Genomic DNA, 12197 nt, shown 5'->3' with positions numbered 1-12197 from the left:
TTTTTTCTTCTCAGGAAATTCAAGAAAAATAGTTTAATGTTAAAAAAATTAAAACATATAGTGTATTTCTATTCATTTATAAAGTTAACCGTTTTAATTTATTTACCCAAAGAAGCTATAGTGTAAAACTAAATTTTTATTTGCTTATGTGGATAGACTCACCTTCTAAAAAATAATTTTGAAAAAATTTCAATGTTTTAAGTTTTTGTAATGTAATGAATAAAACAATTATGCTTTAAATGTAAATAATAGAAATAATACATCAGTTTAGTTAAAAAACATATACATCTAAATAAATTGTTATTTATTTATTATAAAGTAGAACAAAACTCTTTAATTTCAAATTATTCTGTATTAAATCTTTAATACGTTTAGAAAGGTTTTTTACAAAAACAAAACGTTATTACAAAAATGAAAATAGATTGTTATTTTTATCAAAAGTATAATAATGATAAAAAACTGAGAGAAAAAATGACTTTTGCAAAAATTTAACAAACAGTTTTTAAACTAATTGAAAATTCTTTAGTAAAAGATTAGTGTTTTTTGTTTAGCTTATATGTTTTGTTATATAAAATAAAAATCTCTTGAAAAATTATATAAATCCCTTTTTCCGTCAACTGGAAGCTTTGAGGCTCTCAAGTTTGTCTTCAGGAACTGGATTTAATTTTCATTATATTTCAAGACCCTGTTTTAAATATTTATACATCAATAATTGAGCAATCTAACAGTAAAATCAACTGAAGCCAGCTTGTACTATATTTTGAACAAACTCTTACTGCCAAGTGTTTACTTTTTAAAATTCATAAACATCGAAGTTAAAAGTTTTTCTACGTTCTGCTCACTTATTTCATCAGCAACCAAACAACTTACCCCGTTAGCATCCGACGGTGACGATGTTGGCCGCGAGGGCGTTCACGAAGCTGGGCAAGTCGTCGAAGTAGTCGCCGTACACTGCCTTGTCGTCGCTCGAAGCTATTTGCTGTTCGAACAATTAAACGAGTAACGCGTGAGGTGATAAAAAGTAAAAGTGGGCGCTCGCTTTTTTTAACAGTGAGATAAAAAAGTGCTCAGACCATCAGCGTAACTCTTTATTTAAAAGGATGCCAATTAACAAAGTGCTGACAACTAAAGAGTTTTATAATGGATAGTACTAAAATAAAAATATCAAAATTAATCTAGTTTAACAAGTAGTTTTATTTTGTATATTACAAAATGATATTATACACAAAAAAATTGAAACGAGTTGCTAATACGTCAAAAGTTAAATTATTGATTTAGCCTCATTACAAAACAAAATGTTATTTTTAACAGTAACTAAAAACTAATAGAATAAATTCTTGAAAGAATAAATTAATTATTTCTCCTCTAGTAGTTGAGATCTCTTTATTTGTTTTCTTAAAACCAAAATATATAATAGAAGTAACTAATAAACTTAATTGGTTTCTGGGATTTTATTTGTTTAACCATGTGCAATGAAAACTTGTTTCTGAATACATGATTAACATAAAATAAATAAGTTAACGTAGTAATTAGTAACGTACTAACTTTAAATAAATAAAGTAGAAATAAAAATACGCACAAGACAGACTTACAGTCACAGTAAAAAGACTGCAAGACAAAAATACAGAAAATTTATTGTAAAGCTCAAGTTTCGTGTGTTTCAAACAACTAGTACCAACAAAACTACTGACTTGCATTTCGCTCAGGAGCGATCCGTCGATTCCCACGGAAAACCTGGTTGTCGAGACAACGGCTGCAGCGTCCATAGCGTCAAGAGCTCCCTGGATACTGCCCGGAACCGTTGATCTGTATATTTAACCGTTAACTATATATATAAACCTATGTATAGAAAATAATATGATTATGTAAACTAGATCACTTTCAACAGAGCCTACTTGAAGGGCTTTTGAATAATTTATTGAGAAAGTTTGAGTTTAAAAATAACTTAACATGTGTTTCATAAAAAAAAAAACTGTTTCTAGTCATCAGCTGTAGGCTTGAAATAAATTGCACTTTGATAAACAACAATACAAAAGTTATACAAAAAAACACTATGACGTAGTTATTGAATACTATTACAAATATTAGTACAAACGTTAATCTCCCGTCTAAACAAATAACTAAAGTTCATTAACTACAAAAAATTAAAAAAACATCAGCGAAAGTCTGCAAGGCAGAAAGCAGAAAGGCAGAAAGGACTATCGTATGCCGTGAGACAAGCTCAAGTTTGACAAAAGGATTGATTACACCAATTCGATCATCAGCCCTTCGGTATACTGAGAACGGTTTCGTAATGATTAGGACTCATTAGTCAGTCACAACTGAAAAATTTGCTGTCCTCAATCTATAAACGGTTAATTGATGCAAGAATGAAGCAACTGTTTGCTGGTAAATCAGTGACGTCAGCATTGTCTTTTGCCGTGCAACATTCAATACATTCTCAACCAGGCAAGACATCTGGTACGCTCGTATTAAATACAATCAACAAAAAAATTCGACGCAAGTCTGCAGAGCAAGAAGCCTGGACTTCCGTATTTAAGCACATCCTACAAACAGGGTTATTACCATCTGCTATAGGCTGTGCTCTTTTTATCACCTTTAAGTTATTCTAACATTAAATTTCTTGCGCTCTAGGTAGCAAACGTAATTTTAAAGCTAAGTAAAACTTTAATATACACCACCTTTAAAAGATTTTTTACGGTGAGCATATCGGAATCTGTACTGAGATGAGAATAAGACGATGTAGAAACTTCTCTTCAAGGTCATAGTTAACTGTTGCTTTGTAAATAATGTTCTCCGAACATCAATTGTTCCTTTCAAAATATGTTTGCAACCACCAGCGCAATTAAATTTATTCTTGATTATAAACTTTTATTTAATAACTTTTGATTATGTGGCTTAATTAGTCTCTACATATTCGCCATACATGAATAACTAATTTATTATCACGTTACAATGAATTTTTTACGGAACGCATTTCAGTGCAAGTATTTAACTTTTTCGATTAATTCTAATATATGTTTATATCCGTACTATACATATAGTTTAAAATGGATTCTTGTGTGATTTTTGGTAACTTTTTTGAATTTTGCTTTTGGATTTTTATTATACAGAAGAGTTTTTATTTTAATAATATTTTACCGCAGAAAGTAAGTGCACAACTACATATTTTTAAAAACCAATGAACTGCATACCACTAAATTTTTAATTATTGATTGTCATTTACAAAATGTTAACGGGTATAAAACAATGTGAGCAACCATTTTTTTTTTTAATTTTCATTTTTCAGTGTCGAGTTCCTGCGTGTAAATTAAGTTCAGCTTAAAATTTTACACTTTAAGCTACTTTTAAATTAAAAAGCTTCTTCAGTAGATTGTAAAAATTGTTGATGAAAATCACTAATCGACTAAGGTTAAAACATGGAATATCAGAAAAAAAAAAATAATGTTTTTATAAAACAGATAGGAAGGTATTAATGTTTATTAAAAAATCAATAGCGCCTTGAGACTAGATAGAAATAATTATTTGTTTTTGTGATTCATTTTTTTTATGATAACCGTTTAAACTTTCATTAAAAACAACAAATCTTAATAAAGTATTTTATTAAATTTTATTTCAAGGCACAACAGATTAATAAAAAATACTTTGACTATAAATCTTAGTTTTTTACACAAATTAAACTCAGTTATTAAAGTAAAGTAACCTCCTAAATGTATAATAGCACACCAAATATGACACTGAATGTTTTCTATTTACTTTATAAAGTACAATTTTTATTCATTTTTTAGAACGATCAAACTTACGCGCCGTCATTGGTGAAAACAAACACATTGTTGTCGTTATTCAAATCGTACGTAACACCTTTGAAATAAATAAAATTATAAATTTTGCTAAGTATGTTTCTAATGTATATTTTTCTTACCTGCAAACATTTCAGTTCCCTTTTCGATGGCCAAATCTGAGAATGTCAACCCTCCCGACTGTACAACACCGTCAACAAGGCTCTAGAAAGTTGATTAAAATTGTGCTTATATATTTATTTATTTATACATTAGATTTGTTTTATTGAAACACTCTGTTCGCTTTAGAATTTCAGTTTAGCTTTTTAGTTAATGCATTAAAAATTTTGTACAAAAGAATTGATTGAAAGATTTCATTAACCGAATTGAAAGATGAAGTCAATTACAATAAATATTTGCTTTAGACTTATTTTGTTTATTGAACGACAAAAAACACGCTCAAAAAGTTTGTTCCAAGAACCTGGTGTACAAAAAAAAAGCCTTTCGGTTGTCGAGTCACCAGATTCACCAGAACAATTTAACGTCATGTCTAGGACTATAATTTGGAATGACTTACCAAAAACAAAATTCTAACATGTAAGTAAACATTTAAAAAAAAACGAGTAAAAAATAGCGCAACAAATGTTTACAACTTTGAGATTTTTTTTGAACTTGTTTTACTTAAGCAAAAGCTTTCTTTTCGAACTTTTTTATGTTTAAATCAATTTTGCTTTATTTTTATATTTTTTTAGCCGGATTAGATGTTACTAGACTAGAAGTTAGGTTTTGAAAATATAAATAGATTTTTAGTATGTTTAAACTTAAACTGCTTATAAACTAGAAATTAGTATAAACAATTATTTTAAATGTTTTCCAGTGTACTCCTTTTAAACTGTGAATTTTTTTTTTATATTTAAAATTTAAGTTAAACTAGGGTATAAAACTATGTAAAATTTAAATAAAATGTTTGTTTTATGTATTCTTCACTTATCAAATCAATTTATTTGTTGTTTTTAAGGTTCATTTTTTTAGTACAACGAAAAAGTCATTAACTTAAAAAAAACAAACAGAAATTAACGATTAAAAGTGGTTTTCAAAACCACTAGTTTTTAGACATTAATTGATTTGAAAAATAAACAAACAAAACAAACTTTGATTTCTTCTCTTGATTTCCAAAATCCTAACGGAATTTCCACAACTGCTCTGAAATTAAACAATATGATTTTTATTTCAAGTCAATGATGTTTAAAGAAACATTTTAAATTTTTTAACCGTTTTGTTTGGATAAGCGTTACCTTGAACTCATAGACTTGTTTTAAAACATCGAAAATCGAATAATATTTTAATTTGTCATATTTGTCATTATTTTTAATTAACAACTAAAAAACATTTTAATACAATATTGAAATTTACAGTAAAATCAAATTAGACTCAATTTACAATTACATACAACATACGTGTTGCAAAACATTTGTTTAAAAGCACAACTATTTCAATCAAACTAAGAAAGGGATTTGAACAGATAATTAATTAAAACCTTTGGACTTTTCAATAGTTAAAAAGCTTTTATATTATAAGTTTAGTATATTTTACTTGTAAAAACATAACGCAAAGAGTGTAGTGCAATTAAAACCAAAACTAAATCACACGAGTTTCTAGCATCAAGAACAAACTACGTTTAAGCTTTTTAAAGTTTCTTGTAAAAAGTAATTGTTCATTATACATATTGTTTGTTTAACGATGAAAAAAGCATTCAAAAAGTTTGGTCTAAGGATCTGGTGTACAAAGTTATCAATTCGTACACCACATGCTTATAAAGTATCTTACGAGCTAATATAAATAATTTTTTTTAATCATTTAAACATTTAGATATTAAGCAATAAAACAATCAATTAAACGAATTGAAATTGAAAGAACAATTTAAAAAAAATTAAAATTAAAAACACGCACGAGTTGCTATACTGCAAAATATAACGTTAAACTTGTTAAAACTCTTCAAAAGAATATAACTTAGTTAAAAATTAAAAAAAAAAGTTAATGAAACTCTCACGAGTTTCCGTACTGCAGCAGACAGTAAAAACTAATAAAACCAACTTCGATTAGATTTGTTAAAGTTCAAGGAAAAAAAATAAATACTAAGTAATCCAAATAAAATTCAAAACAAAACACCCGCGAACTGCCATACTGCAAAGTAAGTTTAAAATTCTTAGAGTTTATGAACACAAAAATTGTATAAAAAATTTTACAAAAAAAACTTAAACCAAAACCACTCACGAGCTGGCATACTGCAGGAGGCCCACGGCGGTCCTGGTGACGTCAACGCGGTCCACCACCGACTTGATGAACTCCTTCTCCCAAATGAACTCCTGGGCGTCCACCGACCCGGACGCGTCCAACGCGAACACCAGGTTGACGCGGTTGTAGTTGAACAGGCTCGCGCAACTCGAAACTTTGTTTGTTTACTTTGTATCAGTTTCACGCCGTACTTGTGTTGATTTGATATTAAAAACAGAGCTTACATTGCTTTTTTTTTTTGAAAATTATAAAAGTATGTATACGTCGTTGCACGTCTAGTGTTGATAAGTTAAAAGCCAAAATATTTATTTCTTATTTGTTTATATAATTTATAAAAAGTTGTCGCCCAAATGAGCTAAAAACGTGCGTCGGTTTGCTTTGTTGGGAAGCGCATTTTATTGGCGATGAAATGTTATTCGGACACATCCCAAGCCCAAATCTCAACAATAATGCGCTTCAAGTTGTTTCAACTTATAATGCAGAATTGCAGTTGTTTTAGTTTTTGCTTACCTAAAAAGTGTAAAAGTTATGGTTTTACTGTTAATGAACAAAGTGTGAGAAATCCTAATTCGAGGAACTTCATTTACAAAAGCTCTGGTTTAGAAACAAGTTTTGTTTTACCACAAAGGTTGGGTACAAAGTGGCATCTCTGCTTCTAAGTAGTGCATTTATTGGATGATTTTTTATGAATCAATTTAATGAACATTTTTTTAAAGTTTAAAAAATTTACGGTAAAGCATTCATTAAGAGAAGTTTTTTGACCGTAATTAGCTTAATATTTTTAAAGATATCGCAGCAGTCTTTATGTAAAAAAAAGTTGTTATGTTACAATGATAACGTTATTGTTTTGCAGTAGTATTAAGAAATTAAAGAATTAATAATAACAATAATATAACAACCAGTAAGTTCAATTTTTTTTACAAATTTAAATTATCAAAACAATTTTCAAAAGATATATTTAAAAAAACCATTGTTAGTATAATAAATATAAAAATAAAAAGTCGTAAAATATGCTTCGTTTAAATTTTAGGTAAAATTAATTTAAATTTTTACTTGTTTTAAATTATTTCATTTTCCTTCGATAACAAAAAATGATAACTTACAATATATGAATAAGAACATAACGTTGTTAATTTTAAAACTGAGACTGTTTTGTTGCATGCTTTTAAAATAATTTCAATTTTACTATTTTATACAAAACTTATTTGTTTTCAAATAAAACAAGAAAGTATTATGACAAAAACTTAAGAAAATTAAAATAAAAACTCACAGCAATTTCCGCCTGGACAGAACTTCAAAACTAAAAGAAATTTGTTTTAGTTAGTGCACTTAATAACAATTTAAGCATCATTACTAAACATTTATTTATATTGTAAATGTTTTAAATGAAATATTTTATCAAATGTAGTCTATTTATATTTATGTGAAAAGAACTGCTATCCTGTAATATTTGAACTTTGTTTAAACTTAAATGTAATGCTTGTCTTATGCATACAACTTTGAAATACGCGATAAGATGTTTGATTTTTAATATAACAGTAGCATGTACTTTTACATAATTTTCTTGTAATAAAGCAAACTGAGCAATTGCTTGTAGAGGGAAGTCATTTGCCTGTCTACATAATTTTAACAAGTTTAAATTTTTCGTTCAAACCATTAATAATTAAATTTAATTTGTACACTAAGACATTCTTAACTTAGGCATTTAGTTTTTCAAAGTAAAATACAAAACTTTAAACTTATTTCAAACTTGATTTTGAAAACGGCTTCAGAAACTTGTTATTTGGTAGATCAGTTGTTTTTATTTAAAGCGGCTTTGACACTCAACGACTTAAGTTTTAGCAGTTTACAATTTTTTCACGCATAATATTTATTTTTTCAGGCAGGATTTTAAAGCTGAAATCTATAAAACTTAAAAAAACTAAGATATTTTAACTTTTTTTTTAATTTGCGTTCTTAAAAAACAAATAAACTGTGAACGGAGTTCTTGAATTTAAAATTAGATGTATAAACAAGAGTAAACTAATTTAGTTTGTAAATTAAATGCAGGTTGTTTACTATTTGCACCAAACCTACTTCAACATGCTGTTTCACACAAATTGCGATTATAAACGAATTAAAAGGTTATATTTTTTGGATAAAAAATTTAATATTTAAGTCTATCTTGAAAAATAAACATGGTGTTAATAAAATTAACTTACATGTCAGTTTATTAGACACGCACTGCCTTCCGTTCCAACAACAGCCCATTCTGACGCAGTCAGACCTAAGACGTAAGTTGTTTTAAACAAAACTGCAAGTATTATTCAAAGAACAACAACTTTTCAAACAACATTTTCTTTGCAATTTAAGTGTTATTGTTGCAACTTTATACTCGGCATTTTTATCACCTCGAAAATTTAAACCACTTCATTTTGTGTCGTTTTTATAAACTTTCATATTAGTACGGTATTGAAGTTTTTTATTTCAAGTAAACAGCAAAGTAATTGCCTTTTAAAACCTAAGCAAAGTTTATTTTCGATTAATGCGATAGTCGTAATTAAACTTAATTTTATTCGTGCTTTTTAAATTTTTGTTACTATTACTGAGAACACAATTATCTTTATTCATGACTTTTAAAAACGCACTGTTTAACATATTTTTACTACCGTAATTTTCTAACAAATAGCATGATAACAGTATTATTTTCTATATTTTTAAAAACGAGAAATAATATTACTCTTAAGTGTTGTACTTAAGCTTAGTGTTGCCAATAACCACAAAATATCTTTCGTCATTGGAATATAATACTATCAGACTGCACCGCACGACCATCAACGAATGTTTTGCGGTGCAGTAACGTGCTTGTAAAATATTCAAAAATATTCTAGTTTCAATGAAATTTTCCGAAATATTGCTACAAGTTTTGCACTGTAGGAAAACATTTTGTAAATGTACAGTTTGCTTTAATCAAACTAAATTAAGTCGTTTTATAGTTTAAAAATCAAAGACTATAAAACTTAGCTAACTTTAATTAAGTTAAAATATTACAAATATTTTATTTTATTAAACAGTTTTCTAAAACTTAAAAACTTTATTTATAACCCCCTAATTTCTAATATCTATTTATTATACAGATTAAAAATAATTTAAACAGTATCAGCGTAAATTTACATTTTGAAATGACGCATGCTTTTTCCAGAGGCATAAAACCAAACATAAGACGCTAATGTGATAAGGATAAGCGTTTTAACCTGAAATTCCGACACGCTTAACCAGGAAATCGCTTGTATTTAGGCCACGTTTTAAGCTAAAACATTTTCTGCATGTAAATTATTAAAGTCGCAACACAACGAAAGGCTTAATCAGGTGCACTAGGAATTTAATAATTATACTAACAACATTTGTGATACAAAAATACCGACACGGTTAAAATGTCAAGCAATTGCCAGAAAAAGTAATATCCCCGTTAAAGAACTTTTGCTCACGTCTAGGGTGAATGAAATGCAAGTATTATTCAAACAACAACAACTTTTCAAACAACGTTTTCTTTGCAATTTAAGTGTTATTGTTGCAACTTTATACTCGGCGTTTTTATCACCTCGAAAATTTAAACCACTTCATTTTGTGTCGTTTTTAAAAACTTTCATTTTAGTACGGTATTGAAGCTTTTTATTTCAAGTAAACAGCAAAGTAATTGCCTTTTAAAACCTAAGCAAAGTTTATTTTTAATTAATGCGATAGTTTTTTTTTTACCTAATTTTGTTCGTGCTTTTTAAATTTTTGAAACTATATCTGAGAACACTATTATCTTTATTCATAACTTTTAAAAACGCACTGTTTAAAATATTTTTATTACCGTAATTTTTTAACGAATAGCATAACAACAGTATTATTTTCTATATTTTTAAAAATGATAAATTGCTTATGTGTTGTACTTAAGCTTAGTGTTACCAATAACCACAAAACACCTTTCGTCATTTGAAAATAATAATATCAGACTGCACCGCACGACCATCAACGAATGTTTCGCGGTGCAGTAACGTGCTTGTAAAATATTCAAAAATATTCTAGTTTCAATGAAATTTGCCGAAATATTGCTACAAGTTTTGCACTATAAAACTTAGCTAACTTTAATTAAGTTAAAATATTACAAATATTTTATTTTATTAAACAGTTTTCTAAAACTTAAAAACTTTATTTATAGCTCCCTTATTTCTAATACCTATTTATTATACAGATTAAAAATAATTTAAACAGTATTAGCGTAAATTTACATTTTAAAATGACGCGTGCTTTTTCCAGAGGCATAAAACCAAACATAAGACGGTAATGTGATAAGGATAAGCGTTTTAACCTGAAATTCCGACACGCTTAACCAGGAAATCGCTTGTATTTAGGCCACGTTTTAAGCTAAAACATTTTCTGCATGTAAATTATTAAAGTCGCAACACAACGAAAGGCTTAATCAGGTGCACTAGGAATTTAATAATTATACTAACAACATTTGTGATACAAAAATACCGACACGGTTAAAATGTCAAGCAATTGCCAGAAAAAGTAATATCCCCGTTAAAGAACTTTTGCTCACGTCTAGGGTAGCTGTTCAAAATTAAATAACAACTTAATTTTGTATAGCATCAACTGGTAATACATTCAAAGATTGTTGCCGAAAACACAAATCAACGTTTTCGAACATCAGCATATTTATTTAATCACGTATGGAGTTTTAATCCAAAAACATCATTTACAATAAAATATAGAATTAATTGGTATAAGCAGAACAAGATCTCAATTGCATAAAACCGGTTGTAAACTATAAATGGAGTAAAAATAGATAAAATTGACAAACCTAAAACTTTTTACAAAAGAGAAAGACCGATTATTGTTTTAAATTTTGCAAAAACTGAAATAACCAGTTTTAATTTAAACACAAACCACACCCAAATCAAGAAATAGAAAACATTTTGATAAAGTTTTCTTTTAAATTTAAATAAATTTTTACAATTTTTTGCTGAACACAAATTAAATTTTTAGTTTTCTGCAAGATTGCATTAAAAATGCGACAAAGATTTCAAACTGTTTAATGTTTTTTCAACCCGAATTGTAGATTATTGTGTCGTATTACTCAAAAACTAAAACATGTACTAATATAGACAAAAAAAATCCAAAAATATAAGGTTTCATTTTATTGTAATTAAGCTAAGTTATGCATCGGATCTAAAACAAATAATTATTGAGTGTTAGTTCCATACTAAAAAACATAAACTTTCTAAGCTGTATATTTTTAGTTGAGATATTTAGTTGAAACATTCTCAACAAAAAGTTTGTCAGTTCAGTCAGACGTTTTTTATTCTTAACAAATTTAAAACTAAAGATAAATATTTTCTTATTACAATTAAACTTACAATTTATTACTCCAAATATAAAACGCTTACATTTGTATATTCATATAATATATGCTCTACCTTTTTTCTTTTTACGGTTTAATTTAAACTATGCCAAGGGCAATATTTCACCTAATAACAAATTGCCACACCTTGCAAAAGTACCTGAAATGCCCAAAAAACCTAAAATTTATTTTATACTTTACTCTACATAAGTTGGTTTTTGACGTTTAAAACGTATTTAGATTTATAATGAATACCGCATAGTGACTTTGACTTCTTAGAAAAACAAATGGAAAGTTTTACCGTATAGTAATTCGTTTGAGATTTTACCTTACTTAACTTTACCCTAATTTATAACTTTTGCCCCATTGCTTGATAAAACAACCCGACAAAAGACGTCAATATTAAAAAAAAACAAATATAATTTTTTTTGCAACGTTTTTGGAACTTATTATAATCACCAAACTTACAAAACTGTTTTTATCCCTAAGCAAAACTTTGATTTATTTTTGTCTAAAAAAAATTAAGTTTCAGTTTTTATCTAATCACTTATTATGTTTAATGATATTTATTAAACGATTTATGAGAAGGTACATGGAATTTATAAAGGTCATACAAACTTAACAAAAAAGAAATGCATCAAAATGAAAATTGAAAAACTTCAAACATTTGAATTTTTTTTAATTGAGAAAACTTACTTACTAATTAGCACCTACTTATTAAAATGTAAAGTTGTTAGTTCCCTTGCTAATCA

The 12197-nt window shown here is 27.5% G+C and overlaps 1 protein-coding gene across 1 annotated transcript; it reads right to left on the bottom strand.

Moving 5' to 3' along the window:
• Window positions 1-295: 295 nt before the first annotated feature.
• On the bottom strand, window positions 296-11481 carry LOC145834742 (matrilin-1-like). Its single transcript, XM_082942249.1, has 10 exons — window positions 11462-11481; window positions 8276-8340; window positions 7345-7374; window positions 6054-6228; window positions 4931-4982; window positions 3923-4004; window positions 3804-3861; window positions 1692-1806; window positions 871-979; window positions 296-685 (listed from the first exon to the last, which is right to left on the bottom strand). Exons 2-9 carry the CDS (start codon window positions 8322-8324, stop codon window positions 875-877), a joined length of 666 nt encoding a protein of 221 aa, XP_082798375.1. The 5' UTR covers window positions 8325-8340; window positions 11462-11481; the 3' UTR covers window positions 296-685; window positions 871-874.
• Between the last annotated feature and the right edge of the window lie 716 nt (window positions 11482-12197).

The sequence above is a fragment of the Thalia democratica genome, chromosome 4 (genome assembly GCF_965202585.1).
Source record: "Thalia democratica chromosome 4, ktThaDemo2.hap1.1, whole genome shotgun sequence".
NCBI classification, from domain to species: domain Eukaryota; kingdom Metazoa; phylum Chordata; class Thaliacea; order Salpida; family Salpidae; genus Thalia; species Thalia democratica.
This window is presented reverse-complemented; position numbering and strand designations above follow the sequence as displayed.

Excerpts from the sequence above, each read along its gene's own strand:
- LOC145834742 (XM_082942249.1), bottom strand. The coding sequence starts at position 8,324 with ATGGGCTGTTGTTGGAACGGAAGGCAGTGCGTGTCTAATAAACTGACA. Across the intron at positions 6,229-7,344 it reads CTGTCCAGGCGGAAATTGCT|TTTCGAGTTGCGCGAGCCTG; the intron begins GTGAGTTTTTAT and ends AAACAAACAAAG. Across the intron at positions 3,862-3,922 it reads GGGAACTGAAATGTTTGCAG|GTGTTACGTACGATTTGAAT; the intron begins GTAAGAAAAATA and ends TTTATTTCAAAG.